The 21,845-nt window shown below is 44.2% G+C and overlaps 1 protein-coding gene across 1 annotated transcript in view; it reads right to left on the bottom strand.

Moving 5' to 3' along the window:
- Positions 1-21,845, bottom strand: part of RPF1 (ribosome production factor 1 homolog) — an 87,147-nt gene that overhangs the window by 31,583 nt on the left and 33,719 nt on the right. The window contains exons 4-6 of the mRNA XM_069232194.1: positions 21,660-21,755; positions 13,407-13,560; positions 13,152-13,234 (exon numbers count right to left, since the gene is read on the bottom strand). Coding sequence (XP_069088295.1) covers positions 13,152-13,234; positions 13,407-13,560; positions 21,660-21,755 — 333 coding nt within the window. The remainder of the gene's footprint in view (positions 1-13,151; positions 13,235-13,406; positions 13,561-21,659; positions 21,756-21,845) is intronic.

Below are 21,845 nucleotides of genomic sequence, written 5' to 3' on the forward strand. Positions count from 1 at the left end.
TGACGTAATAAACCGCCGGGGTTCCAGCGCAAGACAGTTACTGTAAAACAAACGGCTGGGAGGCGGTTCTCTTGATTTGCCGTGCAGACATCAGCCCGGACGAATCACCCACTCCACTTTTCCCTCACATCTCGGTGATATAAAGATCTGGAATCTGAGAGGGGCCACAAATTTCCTTCCACCTAGCATTCCCCCAAAGTCTCCCAATAAAAATGGTACCTTACTTGTGTGGGTAGGCCTAGTGCCCGCGAAAGGAAATTCCCCAAAACAGTATGTGGACACATCAAAATTCTCAAATACAAAACTACTTGTTTTTGTGAGGGGGTGGAGGGGATGGCGGGGGGCTGAGATTTTGGTCCTGGGATCAAGCAACCAAATAGAGAAACCTCCCAAACCCAAACATTTATGAAAACTAGATACCCGAGGGAGTCCAGGGATGTGTGACTTGCGTGGATCCCCCAGAATCCTCAGCAATCCTCACATTTTGCTATAAAAAAATAAAGAATTTCACATCTTCCCCACGTTTCTGTGTGGGATCACCACATCGGCACACATTTCCTACCACCCAACATTCCCCTCAGTCTCCCGGTAAAAATGATACCTCACTTGTGGAGGTGGGCCAAGTGCCTGTGACAGTAAAGAGACAAAAACATGTTGAAATTGCGGGGGAACCAAATTGGGTCTAAAAGGGCAATTTGGAAAAAAAATAATTTTAGGTTGACAAGTGGGGTAGAATTTATATCGGTATAGATGCGACAATGCTGGGTGGTAGGAATTTTGTTGATTCCTGCAGATTCCGGAAGGTTCCATCACAAAAATGTGGGAAAAATGTGTGATTTCCAGCAAAGTTGGAGGTTTGCAGGGCATTGTGAGTAAGAAAATGGTGCGGGATGCATGTGAAGCACACCACCCTGGACTTGATGTTTAGTTTTCAGATGTGCCTAGGTCTTGTAGATTTTTCCACATGACAGCGTCCCAAAGTCCAAAAAGTGCAGTCCTCACCATTCCAAGTGGAAGATTTTGAGAGTTAGACAAGCTTTCATGGCCCAAATGTAAAACAAAATAATTAAATATCCCCTTGCTTGCCTTGGGATAAGATGTTTTAGTGTGCAGGGAAGAGCTGAAAGACTTATCCCCCTTCAGTTGGGGTAAGGGTATGCCCATACTGGTTGGTAGCCACCACCCAAACATATATATTCTTTAAACTTCCCTGGCACCTATTAGGCTTTCTGCCTCCCTGGGGAGCAACCCTTGCCTAAGAGGTCGCTCCCCTTGTTTAAAATTGGCGCATAAAAAAAAATAACTGGTGACTAGTGTTTTCTGCCCCCCTTGGAGGCATATTGGCCTAACCTAAAATAAATTTGCCTTCCCCGCAGGGGAGCGACCCTTGCCAAAGGGGTCACTCCCCTTGCGTTAAATTGACCTAAAAATTAAAATCCCTGGTGTCTAGTGTTTCCTCCTGGGGGGAGGGGCAGAAATAACCTTAAAATCATTTGCCCCCCTGGGGAGTGACCCTTGCCCAAGGCGTCGCTACCCTCATGTCAATAACACAACAAAAAATAACTGTTGTCTAGTGGGTTCTGCCACCCTCCCCCTTTCAGATTGGCCTAATTAAAATAGGCGGATATACCCCCCTGGAGAAAAGGACTAATAATGAATTGCTCCCCAGTGGAACAGCCCTTGATTAAGGGGCCACTCCCCTTATAAGTAAACTAAGCATAAACAACAATAAAGAATCCCTGAGGTCTAGTGGCTTCTGCCCCCCTGCAGGCAGATCGGCCTAATTAAAATCGGTCATGCTGCACTGGGGGGAAGGGGGGGGAGGGGGAAGGGGAGGGGGCAGGGTCAGAAAATGCCTTCCCTGGGGAGCAGCTCTTGCCCAAGGGGCCACTCCCCTCATGCCAATTTAATCGAGAAAAAAACTAATTTCCTGGTTTCTAGTGGGCCTTTCTGAAGCCTGATCGAAATGCTCAGAGCGATATCAAAGAAAAGGAAAGGTTACAGGGACTTTATAGTTCAGATTTTACATGCACGAAACCATAGAAATTCAGCAGTTACACTTATCCCAATAAACTATAACTCATGCCCTTGCCATGCACTGCTATTTACTCCACATATCACATCACTCAGGACATCTTCTATGAAATAATTAACACCACTGCAACTTTTGCAGTAAAACTGGTGAGAAAAAAGTGCATGGTGGGGGCATGAGTTATAGTTTGAGATCAGTATAACTTTAACTTCTGAATTTCTATGGCTCTGTGTGTGTAAAATCTGAACCTAACTATAACATCCCTGAACCCATTTTTTTAAATTTTTTTTTTTATTTCACATCCCTATCCCCACCCTTCCCCATGTTTTTCATGTGAATGTTTGGCTCAAGAGGAAATAAAACAATATAAATACAGAACTTTTTTTTACGCAAACTGAAATGAAAATTCGAAAAACACAGTAATTATAGCCAATCCTCGCAAAAAAAGAGAAAGGAGTAGAAGACGGTAAATATTGAACTGAAACTAACCCCATGCCTTGAGTGACGCCTTCATTCAGACAATACGCATGTTCCATTTGGAAACAAGCTACTGTAATATGGCACAGCATCCCAGTAACTTCAGTGCTCTCTGCTGAGTTCTTTATGTAATGGGCTGGTAAATGTCTAACTAGGGCTGACTTAGACGCTTATCCTTTCAAAGTTGATAAGCTAGTTTTCGCGACTTCGATGAAGGTGCCACCAGGTATGTAGTGCTCTGTGAAAAGGCTAAATGCTGGCACTAATCAAGGTGTAAAAACATGCAATGAAAGAAATATCCGTGCCAATGTTCGGGCATTTCTGGCTTGTTGTCTTGTTTTTATTAATCTGATCGGTGGAATTCTGTGCGCTTATGCAAAGTGTTTCTGAGAAGTAAATTTCAGAAACTTGGATTTGCGAAAGATAAGTGTCTGTTTGAAATTGGGCCGCAGCTGTAGGGCAGAGAGAAGTCCAGCTGCAGAATTTGGATAGAGTCACTCCAATCTTGTACAGGTATTTATTGTTTTCTGACAGTTTTTTACAGGTATATAACACCCGTTGTCGGTCTCATGCAAGTATGTAAAATTACATGTTTCAGTCCTACAGCTGTGTGTCACGTAGGTTTAGCTCTTACAGCAGAGTAACATGGTAACATCACTGTACTTCTAGTGCCGTCTCACACAGGTACGTACACTAACAGCCATGCCCGACTCATGTAACCCACTCTATCATATATTTATACTTCACTTGAGGAACTGTTGTATGCACACTGAACATAACTAACACCAATTGCCTTTTCATTGAAGCAAGCTCCCCTCTTGCTCATCTCATGCAGGTACATAACAACATGCGCTATCTCCTAGTATGGCGTAACTCCTGTGTCTCATACATGTATGTAACACTGCGGTCATTCTTTTACCAATATGCACTAACCTCGGCAAATGTCCTTTAGGTATCCCACTTGCCATGGCAGTCTTACATAGCTATGCAACATTTTCGTGCCAGTCTAAAACAGCAATGCAGTGCCCTTGCTAGCTTCATGGTGGTACTGAATACTTCTTCAGATGGTAAACGGCATATAACAGTCTCTGTCATTTTTAGGTCGAGCATAACATCGCACAAGCGCTGATTTTCTGACATGTTATCTATTTGGGTTTTAACCACACCCACCTCACGCCCATCACTGTTGCTCTTTCATGGGCTTGCCCTTCAAAAATCCTTTGTCATTGGTAAATGCTTTACATTTGTCCTTCCTTGGGGAACTTTGATTACCACCTTGGACATAGACCATGTCACATGGCTAATTGCACTTTTGCTGATAAGTTTGACTGCGAGCCAACTTTTTTCCTTTTGAGCATCTCCTTCACACTCATGGCGTGGTGCTTTGAATCAGCTTGCTTATATGAAACTGTTTTACTTTTCATTATCAATTTATGTGGCAAGAAAAGTCTAGTTAGGAGTTTACGATGCTAATAGATCTAACTCGAGCAAACGCAAGACCCACTGCCTTGCAAATGCTTGTTTGATTTGCTAATAACTTTGGCCCCGTTTGACGAATCTTCACAAAACTTTTAAAAAACAAAGTGCATTCACCTCTGCTCTTTCATGGAAAGTTTTAGGGTGATCTGTTAAAGGGGAGAGGGGTGAATATAGTGGGGTCCCAAAACGCAAATTCCTCATTCTTTTCCCATAGATTTTTTGACGCAGGGCTATAGCCACAAACTGCCAAATGGAATTTCACCAAATTCGTCAGGAAGCTAGAACTTTGTCCAAGCACAAGCTGGAATTGCAGAGAATGAAAGTTATGTCTAAACTGAAGCATAACACTATCCAGCTTCTAATATTTTTAAACAAAATGTACAATCTAGTCCAACACTGAGCCACATGGCTAGAGCCATTCCGCACTCAAAATGTCAACCCGAGAAAGCAAACACATACAATGACTTGAAACAGAAAACGGATACTTAGCAAGTAATTATCCTGAAAACTTGGCATTGCTACAGCACTCACGAATCAACAATAGACACCCATGGTCAGAGTCAGTGCAATTGCCCCCATGATCAAATAATCTTGGCAGGATAACTTTAAGGTTCAATTTACATCAACACAGCAAATATTTCCAGCATAAGTGGATAGCCAGCTCTTTAAGCAACATTAAATCATTTGGGATATACACCAAGGTTGAACATGCTTTAGGAAGAAACTTGTAAAGAAACGGCTCCCTGTTGCAGTTACCCCCCACTTTTTGCCTGATACTGATGCTGACTTGACTGAGAAGTGTGCTGGGACCCTGCTAACCAGGCCCCAGCACCAGTGTTCTTTCACCTAAAATGTACCATTGTCTCCACAATTGGCACAACCCTGGCACCCAGGTAAGTCCCTTGTAACTGGTACCCCTGGTACCAAGGGCCCTGATGCCAGGGAAGGTCTCTAAGGGCTGCAGCATGACTTATGCCACCCTAGGGACCCCTCACTCAGCACAGACACACTGCTTGCCAGCTTGTGTGTGCTGGTGGGGAGAAAATGACTAAGTCGACATTGCACTCCCCTCAGGGTGCCATGCCAACCTCACACTGCCTGTGGCATAGGTAAGTCACCCCTCTAGCAGGCCTTACAGCCCTAAGGCAGGGTGCACTATACCACAGGTGAGGGCATATGTGCATGAGCACTATGCCCCTAGTGTCTAAGCAAAACCTTAGACATTGTAAGTGCAGGATAGCCATGAGAGTATATGGGCTGGGGGTCTGTCAAAAACGAACTCCACAGCTCCATAATGGCTACACTGAATACTGGGAAGTTTAGTATCAAACTTCTCAGAATAATAAACCCACGCTGATGCCAGTGTTGGATTTATTACAAAATGCACACAGAGGGCATCTTAGAGATACCCCCTGTGTTTTACCCAATTGTTCAGTGCAGGACTGACTGGTCTCTGCCAGCCTGCTGCTGAGAGACGAGTTTCTGACCCCATGCGGTGAGAGCCTTTGTGCTCTCTGAGGACAGAAACAAAGCCTGCTCTGGGTGGAGGTGCTTCACACCTCCCCCCTGCAGGAACTGTAACACCTAGCAGTGAGCTTCAAAGGCTCAAGCTTCATGTTACAATGCCCCAGGGCATTCCAGCTAGTGGAGATGCCCGCCCCCTGGACCCAGCCCCCACTTTTGGCGGCAAGTCCAGGAGAGATAATGAGAAAAACAAGGAGGAGTCACTGGCCAGTCAGGACAGCCCCTAAGGTGTCCTGAGCTGAGGTGACTCTGACTTTTAGAAATCCTCCATCTTGTAGAAGGAGGATTCCCCCAATAGGGATAGGAATGTGCCCCCCTCCCCTTGGGAGGAGGCACAAAGAGGGTGTACCCACCCTCAGGGCTAGTAGCCATTGGCTACTAACCCCCCAGACCTAAACATGCCCTTAAATTTAGTATTTAAGGGCTCCCCTGAACCTAAGAATTTAGATTCCTGCAGCTTACCGAAGAAGACGACTGCTGAGCTGAAAACCCCTGCAGAAGAAGAAAGAAGACACCAACTGCTTTGGGCCCCAGTCCTACCGGCCTGTCTCCTGCCTTCTAAAGAAACCTGCTCCAGCGACGCTTTCTCAAGGACCAGCGACCTCTGAATCCTCAGAGGACTGCCCTGCTTCAAGAGGAACAAGAAACTCCAGAGGACAGCGGACCTGCTCCAAAAAGACTGCAACTTTGTTACAAAGGAGCAGATTTAAAGACCCCTGCATTCCCCGCAAGAAGCGTGAGACTTGCAACACTGCACCCGGCGACCCCGACTCGACTGGTGGAGAACCAACACCTCAGGGAGGACCCTCCGGCGACTCCGAGACTGTGAGTAATCAAAGTTGTCCCCCCTGATCCCCCACAGCGACGCCTGCAGAGGGAATCCCCAGGCTCCCCCTGACCGCGACTGCCTGATTCTAAAATCCTGACGGCTGGAAAAGACCCTGCACCCGCAGCCCCCAGCACCGGAAGGATCGGAACTTCAGTGCAGGAGTGACCCCCAGGAGGCCCTCTCCCTTGCCCAGGTGGTGGCTGCCCCGAGGAGCCCTCCCTTGCCTGCCTGCATCGCTGAAGAGACCCCTTGGTCTCCCATTGATTTACATTGGAAACCAGACGCTTGTTTCTACACTGCACCCGCCAGTGCCGCTGAGGGTGTACTTTTTGTGTGAACTTGTATCCCCCCCGGTGCCCTACAAAACCCCCCTGGTCTGCCCTCCGAAGACGCGGGTACTTACCTGCTGGCAGACTGGAACCGGGGCACCCCCTTCTCTCCATTGAAGCCTATGCGTTTTGGCCACCGCTTTGAACTCTGCACCTGACCGGCCCTGAGCTGCTGGTGTGGTAACTTTGGGGTTGCTCTGAACCCCCAACGGTGGGCTTCCTTGGACCCCAATCCTAACCCCGTAGGTGGTTTACTTACCTGCAAAACCTAACAATACTTTACCTCCCCCAGGAACTGTGAAAATTGCACTGTGTCCACTTTTAAAACAGCTATTTGTGTTTTATGTGAAAAGTATATATGCTACTGTAATTATTCAAAGTTCCTAAAGTACTTACCTGCAATACCTTTCAAATGAGATATTACATGTAGAATTTGAACCTGTGGTTCTTAAAATAAACTAAGAAAATATATTTTTCTATAACAAAACCTATTGGCCTGGAATTGTTTCTGAGTGTGTGTTCCTCATTTATTGCCTGTGTGTATGTACAACAAATGCTTAACACTACTCCTTTGATAAGCCTACTGCTCGACCACACTACCACAAAATAGAGCATTAGTATTATCTCTTTTTGCCACTATCTTACCTCTAAGGGGAACCCTTGGACTCTGTGCATACTATTCCTTACTTTGAAATAGTGCATACAGAGCCAACTTCCTACATTGGTGGATCAGCGGTGGGGTACAAGACTTTGCATTTGCTGGACTACTCAGCCAATACCTGATCACACGACAAATTCCAAAAATTGTCATTAGAAATAGATTTTTGCAATTTGAAATTTTTCTAAATTCGTAAAAGTCCTGCTAGGGCGTTGTGTTAGTCACTGTTTAGCATTTCTTAAAGTGTTTAAAAGTTTGTGAAAAGTTTGAATTAGAACCTAGAACTAGTTGTAGATTCTTAAAAAGTATTCCAACTTTTAGAAGCATAATGTCTAGTACAGATGTGAATGTGGTGGAACTCGACACCACACCTTACCTCCATCTTAAGATGAGGGATCTAAGGTCACTCTGTAAAATAAAGAAAATAACAATGGGCCCCAGACCTTCCAAACTACAGCTCCAGGAGCTGTTGGCAGAGTTTGAAAAGGCCAACCCCTCTGAGGATGGCAACACAGAGGATGATGATAGTGACTTGGAGGAAAATTCCCCCCTACCAGTCCTATTTAGGGAGAACAGGGCCTCTCAAGCCCTGACTCCAAACATAATAGTCAGAGATGCTGGCTCCCTCACAGGAGGGACCAACATCTCTGAAATCACTGAGGATAACTCCAGTGAAGAGGACATCCAGTTAGCCAGGATGGCCAAAAGATTGGCTTTGGAAAGACAGATCCTAGCCATAGAAAGGGAAAGACAAGAGATGGGCCTAGGACCCATCAATGGTGGCAGCAACTTAAATAGGGTCAGAGATTCTCCTGACATGTTGAAAATCCCTAAAGGGATTGTAACTAAATATGAAGATGGTGATGACATCACCAAATGGTTCACAGCTTTTGAGAGGGCTTGTGTAACCAGAAAAGTGAACAAATCTCACTGGGGTGCTCTCCTTTGGGAAATGTTCACAGGAAAGTGTAGGGATAGACTCCTCACACTCTCTGGAAAAGATGCAGAATCTTATGACCTCATGAAGGGAACCCTGATTGAGGGCTTTGGATTCTCCACCGAGGAGTATAGAATTAGATTCAGGGGGGCTCAAAAATCCTTGAGCCAGACCTGGGTTGATTTTGTAGACTACTCAGTGAAAACACTGGATGGTTGGGTAACTGGAAATGAAGTGCATGACTATGTTGGGCTTTATAATTTGTTTATGAAAGAACACATTTTAAGTAACTGCTTCAATGAAAAGTTGCATCAGTATCTAGTAGACCTGGGTCCAATTTCTCCCCAAGAATTGGGAAAGAAGGCAGACCACTGGGTCAAGACTAGGGTAACCAAAACTTCCACTGGGGGTGGCCAAAAGAAAGGGGTTACAAAGCCTCCCCAGGAGAAAGTGGGTGACACTAGACACAAAGAAAAAGAGTCCTCTGTAGGCCCCCAAAAACCAGACCAGGTGGGTGGGCCCCGAGACACAACCCAAAACAAAGGTGGGTACCAGGGTAAGAACTGGGATGCCACTAAGGCATGGTGCCAAAACTGTAGACAGACAGGGCACCACACCAAGGACACTTCTTGTCCCAAAAACAAACCCCCTAGCAAATTCCCAGGGGTGACCAGTGTAGCCATTGGGGATGACTCCTCAGATGAAGAGGTCTTCATAGCCTTCGACTGGAAAAAGGGCCCAACAGGTGAGTTGGAGATTCCAGAGGGAAGTAGACACTTCCACCACCTACTGGTGAATGGAATCCCAGCCACTGCCCTGAGAGACACTTGTGCCAGTCACACTATTGTGCATGGCAGGCTGGTGTTCTCAAACCAGTACATCCCAGGTGAGATGGCCAGAGTAAGAGTTAGCCCAGACAGGGTCACTGATAGGCCTGTGGCGTTTGTGCCCATAGAAGTGGGTGGGACTTTTAGCTGGAGAAGGGTGGTAGTCAGTTAGTCAGTACAGACCTCCCCCTTGATTGTCTCCTTGGAAATGACTACCCAGAGGTTAGTCAGAGCCCAAGAGAGGAACTGGTCCAGTGCCAGCCCTCTCCCAAGGATTCTGGAGTTCCTGCCTCTGCAGTAAATGCAAGTAGGCCCCAGAAGAAAAAGAAAAGAAAACTGTGTGGGAAGGGTGGACAACCTTTAGCCAAGGTTCCAGCAAGCCAAGGAGATTCTGCTCCAGTAGGGGAGAACTCCAAAAGTGGCACTGGTAAAGTCCAACCTGACCCACAAGAAGTCCTGGCTAGTCAGGCAACTGTTAAGCCTGAGTGGGTGGCTCCTCAGCTAACAGAAGAAAGAGTGGAAGAAGGGTGTTTACTACAAGATGTGGTAACCCCCCCACCCTAATACAGCAGACAGGCACCCTGAACCCAAAGAAGCCTGTAACTTAGCCCCTTCCCTTGTAGGTGAAGAGCTAAAGGTGTGGTTCTGGGCACTGACAGCTGTCAGTGGCCTCTACTGGGTGTTAGCCTTTATGGCTGCACTATCCTTGGCATGGTGGTCTAACCCCATACCAAATAGCAAGTTAGGCCCCCTGTTGGTCATGGTGGGGTTACTCCAGCTCTGGGTAACCTCTTTGGGTAAGCTAGGGGTGACCCTGGCTAAGATAAGATTAGCAGAGGTGGATACCTCTAACCCCAAAATAGAGAGAATGGGTGGAGACATTAAAGACACAGACAAGAGGCAATTCAGACTAGGTCCTATCACCGTGGAAGTGGGTCAGTTCCCCAGAGGGAATGACCTGAACAGGAGGATGTAAGGCAGAGTAGGCCCTGCAACAAACCAGCCTATTTCCTCTACTCTTCCTCGCCTGACAGACTAGGAAGACTCTCCCAGCTTTGGCTGAGTCTCCTGGCCTGTGGGCTGGGGGGGGCTTGTGTAAAGAAATGGCTCCCTGTTGCAGTTACCCCCCACTTTTTGCCTGATACTGACTTGACTGAGAAGTGTGCTGGGACCCTGCTAACCAGGCCCCAGCACCAGTGTTCTTTCACCTAAAATGTACCATTGTCTCCACAATTGGCACAACCCTGGCACCCAGGTAAGTCCCTTGTAACTGGTACCCCTGGTACCAAGGGCCCTGATGCCAGGGAAGGTCTCTAAGGGCTGCAGCATGACTTATGCCACCCTAGGGACCCCTCACTCAGCATAGACACACTGCTTGCCAGCTTGTGTGTGCTGGTGGGGAGAAAATGACTAAGTCGACATGGCACTCCCCTCAGGGTGCCATGCCAACCTCACACTGCCTGTGGCATAGGTAAGTCACCCCTCTAGCAGGCCTTACAGCCCTAAGGCAGGGTGCACTATACCACAGGTGAGGGCATATGTGCATGAGCACTATGCCCCTACAGTGTCTAAGCAAAACCTTAGACATTGTAAGTGCAGGGTAGCCATAAGAGTATATGGTCTGGGAGTCTGTCAAAAACGAACTCCACAGCTCCATAATGGCTATACTGAATACTGGGAAGTTTAGTATCAAACTTCTCAGAATAATAAACCCACGCTGATGCCAGTGTTGGATTTATTACAAAATGCACACAGAGGGCATCTTAGAGATACCCCCTGTATTTTACCCAATTGTTCAGTGCAGGACTGACTGGTCTCTGCCAGCCTGCTGCTGAGAGACTAGTTTCTGACCCCATGCGGTGAGAGCCTTTGTGCTCTCGGAGGACAGAAACAAAGCCTGCTCTGGGTGGAGGTGCTTCACACCTCCCCCCTGCAGGAACTGTAACACCTAGCAGTGAACTTCAAAGGCTCAAGCTTCATGTTACAATGCCCCAGGGCATTCCAGCTAGTGGAGATGCCCGCCCCCTGGACCCATCCCCCACTTTTGGCGGCAAGTCCAGGAGAGATAATGAGAAAAACAAGGAGGGGTCACTGGCCAGTCAGGACAGCCCCTAAGGTGTCCTGAGCTGAGGTGACTCTGACTTTTAGAAATCCTCCATCTTGTAGAAGGAGGATTCCCCCAATAGGGATAGGAATGTGCCCCCCTCCCCTTGGGAGGAGGCACAAAGAGGGTGTACCCACCCTCAGGGCTAGTAGCCATTGGCTACTAACCCCCCAGACCTAAACACGCCCTTAAATTTAGTATTTAAGGGCTCCCCTGAACCTAAGAATTTAGATTCCTGCAACTTACCGAAGAAGAAGACTGCTGAGCTGAAAACCTCTGCAGAAGAAGAAAGAAGACACCAACTGGTTTGGCCCCAGTCCTACCGGCCTGTCTCCTGCCTTCTAAAGAAACCTGCTCCAGCGACGCTTTCTCAAGGACCAGCGACCTCTGAATCCTCAGAGGACTGCCCTGCTTCAAGAGGAAGAAGAAACTCCCGAGGACAGCGGACCTGCTCCAAAAAGACTGCAACTTTGTTACAAAGGAGCAGATTTAAAGACCCCTGCAATCCCCGCAAGAAGCGTGAGACTTGCAACACTGCACCCGGCGACCCCGACTCGACTGGTGGAGAACCAACACCTCAGGGAGGACCCTCCGGCGACTCCGAGACTGTGAGTAATCAAAGTTGTCCCCCCTGAACCCCCACAGCGACGCCTGCAGAGGGAATCCCCAGGCTCCCCCTGACCGCGACTGCCTGACTCTAAAATCCTGACGGCTGGAAAAGACCCTGCACCCGCAGCCCCCAGCACCGGAAGGATCGGAACTTCAGTGCAGGAGTGACCCCCAGGAGGCCCTCTCCCTTGCCCGGGTGGTGGCTACCCCGAGGAGCCCCCCCCCTTGCCTGCCTTGCCCCAGTGCCGCTGAGGGTGTACTTTTTGTGTGAACTTGTGTCCCCCCCGGTGCCCTACAAAACCCCCCTGGTCTGCCCTCCGAAGACGCGGGTACTTACCTGCTGGCAGACTGGAACCGGGGCACCCCCTTCTCTCCATTGAAGCCTATGCGTTTTGGGCACCGCTTTGAACTCTGCACCTGACCGGCCCTGAGCTGCTGGTGTGGTAACTTTGGGGTTGCTCTGAACCCCCAACGGTGGGCTACCTTGGACCCCAATCTTAACCCCGTAGGTGGTTTACTTACCTGCAAAACCTAACAATACTTTACCTCCCCAAGGAACTGTGAAAATTGCACTGTGTCCACTTTTAAAACAGCTATTTGTGTTTTATGTGAAAAGTATATATGCTACTGTAATTATTCAAAGTTCCTAAAGTACTTACCTGCAATACCTTTCAAATGAGATATTACATGTAGAATTTGAACCTGTGGTTCTTAAAATAAACTAAGAAAATATATTTTTCTATACAAAACATATTGGCCTGGAATTGTTTCTGAGTGTGTGTTCCTCATTTATTGCCTGTGTGTATGTACAACAAATGCTTAGATAAGCCTACTGCTCAACCACACTACCACAAAATAGAGCATTAGTATTATCTCTTTTTGCCACTATCTTACCTCTAAGGGGGACCCTTGGACTCTGTGCATACTATTCCTTACTTTGAAATAGTGCATACAGAGCCAACTTCCTACAAAACTCAACTGACTCAAGTCTAGCCATTTAAATGTTTTCCCAAAACTGAACAAGAATAGGAATCTGCAGTGTGGTGGAATATTTTGTGGAGTTAAAAACTCACTGGTCCCAATAAGAGTATAATCAGGTTGGAGAAACAGTTTGCCCAGTATTAAATGTGTGCTCTCTTTCTAAATTGCTGCAGTATTATCCGCAGACGATTGGAGGTATAGATAATGTGAAAGAAGAAAGAAAGAAAAAGGCAGTGTTAAAATTGTGGGAAAAGTTTAAAGGAACTGTTTTCTGTGCCATGAACTTGAAAAACGAAATCTGGCTTGTGGGTTCTATAGGTATACTGAAAAAAACTAAGTAATTACAGACTAGGCTACAAACTCACCTTAATCTCCTTGCGCAGACGAACACTGCTCATTTTAAAATGTGCTGTTGGGCCATCTGGTAAATGAGTCAGCACTAGCCCATCTTCGATACAAGTTAAGAAAAGATTACATCCAGGCACAAAAATGTTTATAGACAATTCCTGATTTAACTTAAAACCAAAGTAAGAGAAACTCAGTGTTACTATAAATCCCATTACGTATTGATAAATTGTACATAGTTTACAATCATTTTAGGTTCACAACAGCAAGGATACTTGGTACTTTTCGGTCTTCATTAATAATCATAAGGTCAGTGAAATCTCTTGCAATGCACTGTGGTATTATTTTTTTCAGAGGCAGACCTCTTCTGTAATAGACATGGGAGTTGGGAATAATGCTGGATAACTGTTCTGTGAATTTCACACATCTCTGAAAGAAAGTAAATGTCGTTAGCATATGTTTAGATAACCATACTGCAAGCAAGAGATGCATAGTAGGCCGGAGGATGGTCTGTGTAACAGAAAAGGTGGAAAATGTAGACAAGAAAGAAACTACAGAGAGCCTTCACATAAATTGGTCTATTCTGCAAAAGCAGGAATATATGTCTATAGAGAAAAAAAAAAAAAGGACTAAAACAAATATTATCCCAAATGGCTACAAGGAAAACCAGTTAGTTAAAATGTCTAGCACACCAACGGGTCTAGTAAAATAAAGCTTTTTATGAAATTAAGTCTTATTTACAGAATCACTGACTTGGTAATTTCGCCCGACTTTCTTATGTAGTTGAAATAAAGAAGCAGCTCTCCATTTGAAATAGAAAGAAATCCACTAACAATATTGGGAGTGATAAGCAAAGGCTGGAGTACAATGAAATACCACTCCTGAAAATGATATGCAGCCAGTAAAGCATGTACTTTTTTCAAATCTCCTGAGACATTTAACTTTGCCATAACCCATGAATTAATGTGCCAAGCCATAGGGTGGGGAATTCTGAATTGTAGTGCATTCTATAGCCATGTATCGTCAGTAAGTGAAGAGGTACTTGTGAAATTCAAGGTAACTTCTTAGGGAGATGAGAGGAGATGGTTGAGTAGTAACCAAGCCTTTATTTAGTACACCTGATGCACATCTGTAATTGCCCTCCTCACCTAAGAGTTCCATCATCAATAAAGCTTCACAAGGAATCTTTTGATGCCAACATTCTAGGGCTGTAGTGTCATGCTAATAGGACAATTCACAGTGGGGGGATACCATTAGTAATGAGAGGGGAAACAGGGAATAACCCAACAGGAGTACACCACACATCCCACGTCCTTGTACCAAAGAGCATTTGAATAATATAACAACCAAAAGATCATGTGGGAGGGGATTAGGTGAAAAGAGGGGAAACAAAGTCAGAAATATCAGCAGAGATAACATTGGTACAATTACCTTGGCAACCTCATAAGAAATAAATACTCTAATATTTGTGTCAATGTATGACATCATGTTGTTTAAACCACATATTCTTTCAGAAAACTAGGAGGACATGTCTTTCTCCCACTTGACCTAACAAACACTTTCTCCCCACCAATGGTAATGGGAACATTATTTTCTTCTTAAGCGACTACTTCGCACCTTGTGTAACTCATATGGTCTTTATTAGGCATGGTACACCTTGCAACTGTTCACATATTCCAAATCCTCCGGTCTTGTGTTTTCACAGTATTTTTGAATAGCTTTACAGTTTTCATTGGTTCTATGAATTTGGACCATTTCATGTTCCATGTGGGAGCTTTGACATTGACCTAATCACCTACTTTGAAGTTTGTGGTTTTGACCCCATGTATTCTGTTGTAGCTTTCCTTGCGATTTGCATGAAATCCACACTCTTGTTTTCTTCTCAGTGTGTTTTCCCAGTTGTCCACTCACACTTTGTGCCATTTCTTCTACCCAGGTACTAATCTTGAGATCAGTTTCTAGCTTTCATCAGTTCATAAGGGGTTTCACTTGTGGTTTGGTGGGGTAGTAAACGGTGTGCTTCTAAATGTTTCATAGCCCCTCTTTTCCAGCAAAACCCACTGAATCTGGCTAGTTGGATGTCCTCTTTGATGCTTCTATTGAATCTTTGTACCAGCTTATGGTTTCTGGATGGTATAAGGCACATAGGCCCTCATTAGGACCGTGGCGGTCAGTGGTAATATGGTGGCCAACAGGCTAGCTGTACTTTCCACAATATTATGACATTGGCGGTTTGGCTGAAGCCAAACTGTCAATGTTTCACACCGAGCACCATGGTTTTCGTGGCTTCTTTACCGCCACAAAAACCATGGTGGCAGGCACCATCAGTGACAGGGAATCCTTCCGGTCACTGATAGGGGTCTTTCCAACCCCCTCCCCAGATTCCTCCCACCCCCTCTTCCTCTCCAGACCCCCCTTCATACACGCCCCACCCTTCACACATGCAAACACACACCCATTCCCACATTCATCCACACATGCAGACACGCATTCACACAACATACACGCACTCACACCTCCATACATGCACACACATACAACACGCAACACACCTGAATACATGCACGCATACACCCCCACACGCACAGACATACACCCCCACACACAACACCCTCCTCCCCTGTCGGAGCACCCACTTACCTTTGTGTAGAGGGTCCTCCGGCAGGAGACGAGATGGGGTGCTGCTGCCAGCAGCAGCATCTTCCAGCAGAACACTGCCAGGCCGTATTATTTCTCATAATATGGCTGGCGTTGGTCTACTGGCGAGGCGCTGCTGCCACCTTACCGCCATCCACCGGCATGGCCACAGCCGGATTTCCCCCATCCTTCGCGGCGAAGGTCTTTTGGTGCCCGTTGTCGCAGCGATAGGCGGTTTTTACCGCAAATGTCATAATGAGGGCCATAGTCTGTTTTATGCCAATGCAAAGAAGGAATTCTATCATCTCTTGAGAGCAGAACTGGGGCCCATTGTCAGTTTTACTGTTTTGGATAGTCCTCTCAGAAATACTTCTACTAAGAAATGTATGACTTTTTGGATTGACTTTTGAAAAACTTTCTCTCTCTGGTCCTCTAGAGAGAAGATTAAGTAATACTAGTATGCAATATGACTGCCTTCAATGATTAAAAGGGCCCACTATATTCAGTGCAACATCCACCCAAGGACCTTTTGGGGAGAGGGGGGGGGGGGGGAGAGCCACCAATGTAGAGGTGGGGTATTTCAAGACCAAATCACTTGTTGAGCAAGGCACACTCTCTCAGATTTTCCTCTCTATTCATAAGTCCATATTCGGCCACCAATAGTGCAGGCTTACCACTTAATTTTGGTGATGCCGAGATGTCCTTCGTGTACCAAATCAATAAGCTGATTTCTCATACATTTTTCTGGAATTAGTTTATTGCCCCTGAAGAGACAATCGTCAACGACTGACAATTCTTCACAAACCATCCTGAAAGGCTTAGGCTGGTCATCATGTTTCTCTGGTCTCCCCCAGCCCTTAATTGGTTTCACACATAGTACTTTAAGGAGTGGGTCAGTTTCGAATTTTGCTTTCTATTGGGTTTCTTCAATGGCCCCTTTAGTTATGATGCATACCTTTTTTTGTGTATCTACACCCCTGCCACTTGTTCATTCCCCCCCCCCCCCCCCCCCCCCCCCCACACAACTTTCCTCTTTTGGATCTTCTACTAAATGAAAATGTCAGTCTGCAGCATAATTTCTCACCCCAGGGACATATTCCACATGAAATGTGAACTCTTGCAGGTTCACCACCCACTGTCTGATACTGCTGGATATGGACTTTAAACTTTTTTTTTATTTTTTATAAAACCTCTCCGAGTGGCTTGTGATCTGTCCCGAGGGTAAATATTGGTCACCAGATAAACTTTATGAATTTGTTCAGTGCTCAGCATACTGCCAACGCTTCTTTTTGAATCACTTAATTATTTAGCTCAGCCTGTCTTAATGATCTTAAGGCCAAGGCAATTGTCTCCTCACCCTTTTTTCTTGCCCGTAATTGTAAGCCTCTAAGATTATCTGAACAGGCATCTGTAGCTACAATTGTCTTCCTCCCTGGTAAAAAAAAAAAAAAAGCTTGTACATTAAGTGCTGTAGATAAGGATGTTTTCACATCTTCACACTCCTTTTGACATTTCTCATCCCACTCAAAATACACCCCCCCCTTTTTTTTTTTTAAGTAATGAACAGATGTGAAATGTTCTACTAGCACAATTGCCGAAAAACTTACTGTAGAATTGTAACAGTCCTAGAAATGATTTGACTTCATCTTTGTTGCTAGATGTCTATGGGATCTTTTAGTTCTGAACTGGGCAGAATCCCTTCAGGAGTTATTCTGTGACCTAGATAATCTCAGATCATCTTATTTTGCACTTTTCCCTCTTGACAGAGTCCTTGTTCACTAAATCTCAGCAGTACTCTTCTGATTCTTCCGTCATGTTGTTCTTGATATTGCCCAAAACTAAAACATTGTCTGGTAATAAAATATATCAGGGATCCCCTGCAGCATTCTAGTCCTAAATCTCTGACAAACCACTGCCACAGACACTAGTCCAAACAGCATGTGTTTAAATTTGTAGGCCCGATTGGTGTAATAAATACTGTGAATTCTTGAGATTCCTAAAGTAATTTAACCTGATAAAACACAGATATGAGGTCAAGTTTGAAAATACTTTAGCCCCTGCTACCTTAGGCATGATTTCAGTGATGTTTAAACAGGGGGTATGTATCTACAATAACCTCCTTGTTCTGAGCTCTTAAGTCTATACATAAACGTATCTTCCCATCAGCCTTTTTTTGGAACTACTATTGGGACAAGCCATTCCGTGGCTTCTACTAGCTATATTACACCCAGACTGCAAAGTCTCTAATTCATCTCATACTGCCCCATGCATTGAAAATGATAGACCACTAACTCTGGCTGATATAGGAGAAGCATTCTCTTTTAATTGTACACCCTAGTTGATTTGTGAATACCTGAGGAAATTCCTTTTCTAGATCAGAAGATTTGTTTTCTGTATTAGAGATGCTTTGTATCAATATTTGTAGCTAGATATTGGGAATAAGATATATTCCTAGATCTTTTTGTGCTGGCCATCCTAAAATGTCACCTTTGTGTGAAACATACACCTTGCTTACAGTATACCTGTCTTTGTATCCAACACTCCCCCCAGAAAAAGAAACCCTTCATCTATATATGCTGACCACCATATCCTCTCGGACACATATCCATCTTTAAAAGTTTCTTCTTTCCTTCAAACATTTTCTCAAATCTCTATTCAAAAACGATGGTCAATCTGGAGCAGGCATCAAAAATGGCTTCCACTTTTTGTTCTTCAATTCTAATAACGTATTTTGGGTTGTTAAGTTATTAGTAATTATTATTACGATTTCTTCACAAACCTGTGGTACACCCTTTCTAAAAAAGTTTTTAGAATTGGCATTTCTGATACAGCAAATCTTAAAGTGTCCATCCTGCCCCATTTACCTCATGTTGCTTTTAATGCGAGACAATCTTTACTGTTAGGCATATGTCCAATTTTGCCACATCCATAACAATTCCCTTTGAATGGGATAGTATTTTGTACTTCTTTGGTAACCTCTGTAGTTCCCCTGATTACTAGTGCATCACTTGTATATTCCTTTACAACATTTACTCTTTCTTTATCACCTGTGTCTAATTTAATTTCTTTTACACATTGAATCACTTTTTTAGCTACAATTAGAACTTCACCCAATGGTGGGTCAAAGTTTAACCAAAGATCCTCATGTATTCGTTCAATTCTGCATGTCAATAGGAACTGATCTCTTATTTGTTCTTCACAAGTTTCCCCAAAGTTTCAGATACGTGCTTGTTTCCACAAGTCTGACACAAATTCTTCAACTGGTTCTACTTCTTTTTTTACTTCATTTGCCAAAATGCTAACGTTCCATTATGGTATTGATTTTTGGTTTAAAAAAAAAAAATGTATCTAAACGTTTTTATGTTTATCTTATATTAATCTAATCCCCTGGAGTCTATGCTGATATTTGGAAGATGTTCTAATATTTATTGATCCTCAGCCCCTCGACTGTGTTGTTATAATGGCACTTTCTTATCTAAACTTCTTTTAGGAACATAGTATAATTATGAAACACTTTCTTCCACTTAGGTGGTGGAGCACCTGAGGATCACAAAAAGAATGGTGAGGGCGTTTTATTCTGCATTATAAATTTACTGTGAAGATGCAATTGCTCTATGCACCTGCAAGTAATGTATATATACAAAGTTGAAACTGTTACTGATAAGTATTATTATATGTGCCTGCAAAGGAAGCAAGTAAGTTAAATGAAAGTCGTTGATGCTAAAGAAAAGTACACCAGCAATAAACTCTGTGGTTAAAAGAGTATCACTAGAAACACCAGTAACCAAAATGTATAAATACATCATGTAGAGCAATAATGGTGGAATTATTATCATTCATATTATTATGATTATTATTCTATGTATCTGCAAAGAAAACATGTATGTTAGATGAAAATCGTTTTCCTAAAATCTAACAGTAGCTTATGCAAGAGAAAACTACCTCAGCAATACCTGTGGCTAAAAGAAACTAGAAACATCAGTAAATAGAGTGTAATGTAAAGTAATTATGGTGGCATTAGTCACATATTCCTTCACGTTTTTCCACTAAATGGCACGGTCTGTAGCACATTCATGGTGAAATGATACTTTCATGATCCCACAGGAAGCTCCTATCAAAATGTTACTGCTTCAAACACCACTGGTCTAAGAGGAGTGTTCTCTGATGTTTCACCGTCTTTCCCTCTCTCAGATTTGATGCCACAGCAAGTAGAAGTTAAGTTCTAAGTTTCTATTAAAATGAGTTGGAGTGTTAATGTAAGGCCAAAGGCTCAATGCTTGCTAATTATAGCTGCAGCAACGTTCCTTTTCAATGTTCCTCATAAGACAGCACACGTACTGGAGAAAGGTTTCTGCTCACACCATCAGACGATCAGCACTCATACACAGGTCATGGGCAGGAGATACCACATGTACTGGGGGACGGTTCCTCTTCACGCCATCAGACGATCAGCACTCATATACAGGTCGGGTGCTCACAGCTCTGCAAGGCACCAGATCAAACACTCCCTCAAAATCTTCCAGTGACATGCGGGTCATGCTCTCATATTGTCCTTACGGGCTCACAGTTTAATGTATGAAACGCTTCTTCATGACCCCTTAGAAGAGTGTTATTACGGGGCTGAGGGAATAAACCCTTCATTAGCATGGTTCACAAACAGACAATTTTGAAGAATACGCACCCACAGCCCTCAGTGAAAGGATGATATACTGGTCAAAATGCTTTGCTCCTCATTATACGCAGCCTGGCTGCATAGTAAGGAACTTTACCGTAAACAGTACTTATGATTCTTGGAGAGAGACTGACAATTACCGGGAGTTTTTGGGTGAGACTGGCACCAGAGAGCTATAATGCTTCATTTAATGTTCTAATGCGTTCAGGCATACACCTGAAAAAAAACTGAGGGAAACCAGTATAATCACATAACCTGAACCAGTCTCACGTTGTAATATCACTCCCTTACAACGTAGGAATACCTGAATCTCCAGACTATGAATGTACTCATGACAATCCAACAACTGCCTGTCTTAGATTTGATAGTTCACACCACTTTAGTGATACTATAGGAGTAGAGTTCCCACTGTGCTCTGGTTGCTCTCCACTCGGTATCTTCCTTCGGAAACTCCTTTCTCAGCGTGCTGAGGTGTACAGCCGCCAACGTGCTCTGCATCCCGTCTTCGTCGCCAGTGTGAAAGAACAAGGTAACCTTTTAAGGTGTTGGCTGATTAGTAATCAAGCCTTTACTAAGTACACACCTCAGCCACAGCGGTAATCGCCCTCTTCGCCCCAGAGTTCCTTCACCACAGAAGATGAACATAGAATCTTTTGAGACCAACATTCTAGTGCTGCAGCATCATGCTGAAATAGGACAACTGACAGTGGGGAGATACCATTAATAAAAGAAGTCAAACAGGGAATAAACCAACAGAAGGATACCACAAAACTTCAACTCCAAAGAAATATTGACTGAATATTTCCACAAGATCCACATTTTCATGACCAACTGTAATAATGCATAGGCTTAAGTGGATAGTTTCAATATGAATCAACAGTATTTCAGGGAAAGCAAGAAGTGTATTTTTTAATTACAACTGACTTTGTGGTCAAATAACTAAAGTATTATGACAGAGTTGTAGGCACCGATTCCAAAAAGGCAAATGAAGTACCGTGATTTTAGGTCTATTGCATGCTTGTCCAGAGAGTTATGGCATACAAATAGAGCAATCTCAAATTATTTTAGTAAGTAGAAATGTTTTGACTCTAAAGTAATTAACCATCACACCCTTTGCACTTTCAAGCAAATCAGTAAAATATTTAACATGCACTGGCATGTTCCATTACCTAAATGGGCATAGAAAGAAAAGCACATAAGAATATAAAAACCCATTTACCCCACGAGGCCGGTCTGAAGTTGTGATGAGAATCTTGGGGACAGATTGCCTGTTGAAGTAAGATGCAAATTCGTCTGTAGATTCATCAAATGTAACCTGAAAGGAAAACAAAGGGTATTCCATTTAGTCAATGCAGAGTATAAATATGTAAAAGACTGATGTACCTTCATAGACAAGGTACTGAAC

Source organism: Pleurodeles waltl, chromosome 4_2, assembly GCF_031143425.1.
Source record: "Pleurodeles waltl isolate 20211129_DDA chromosome 4_2, aPleWal1.hap1.20221129, whole genome shotgun sequence".
NCBI classification, from domain to species: Eukaryota; Metazoa; Chordata; class Amphibia; order Caudata; family Salamandridae; genus Pleurodeles; species Pleurodeles waltl.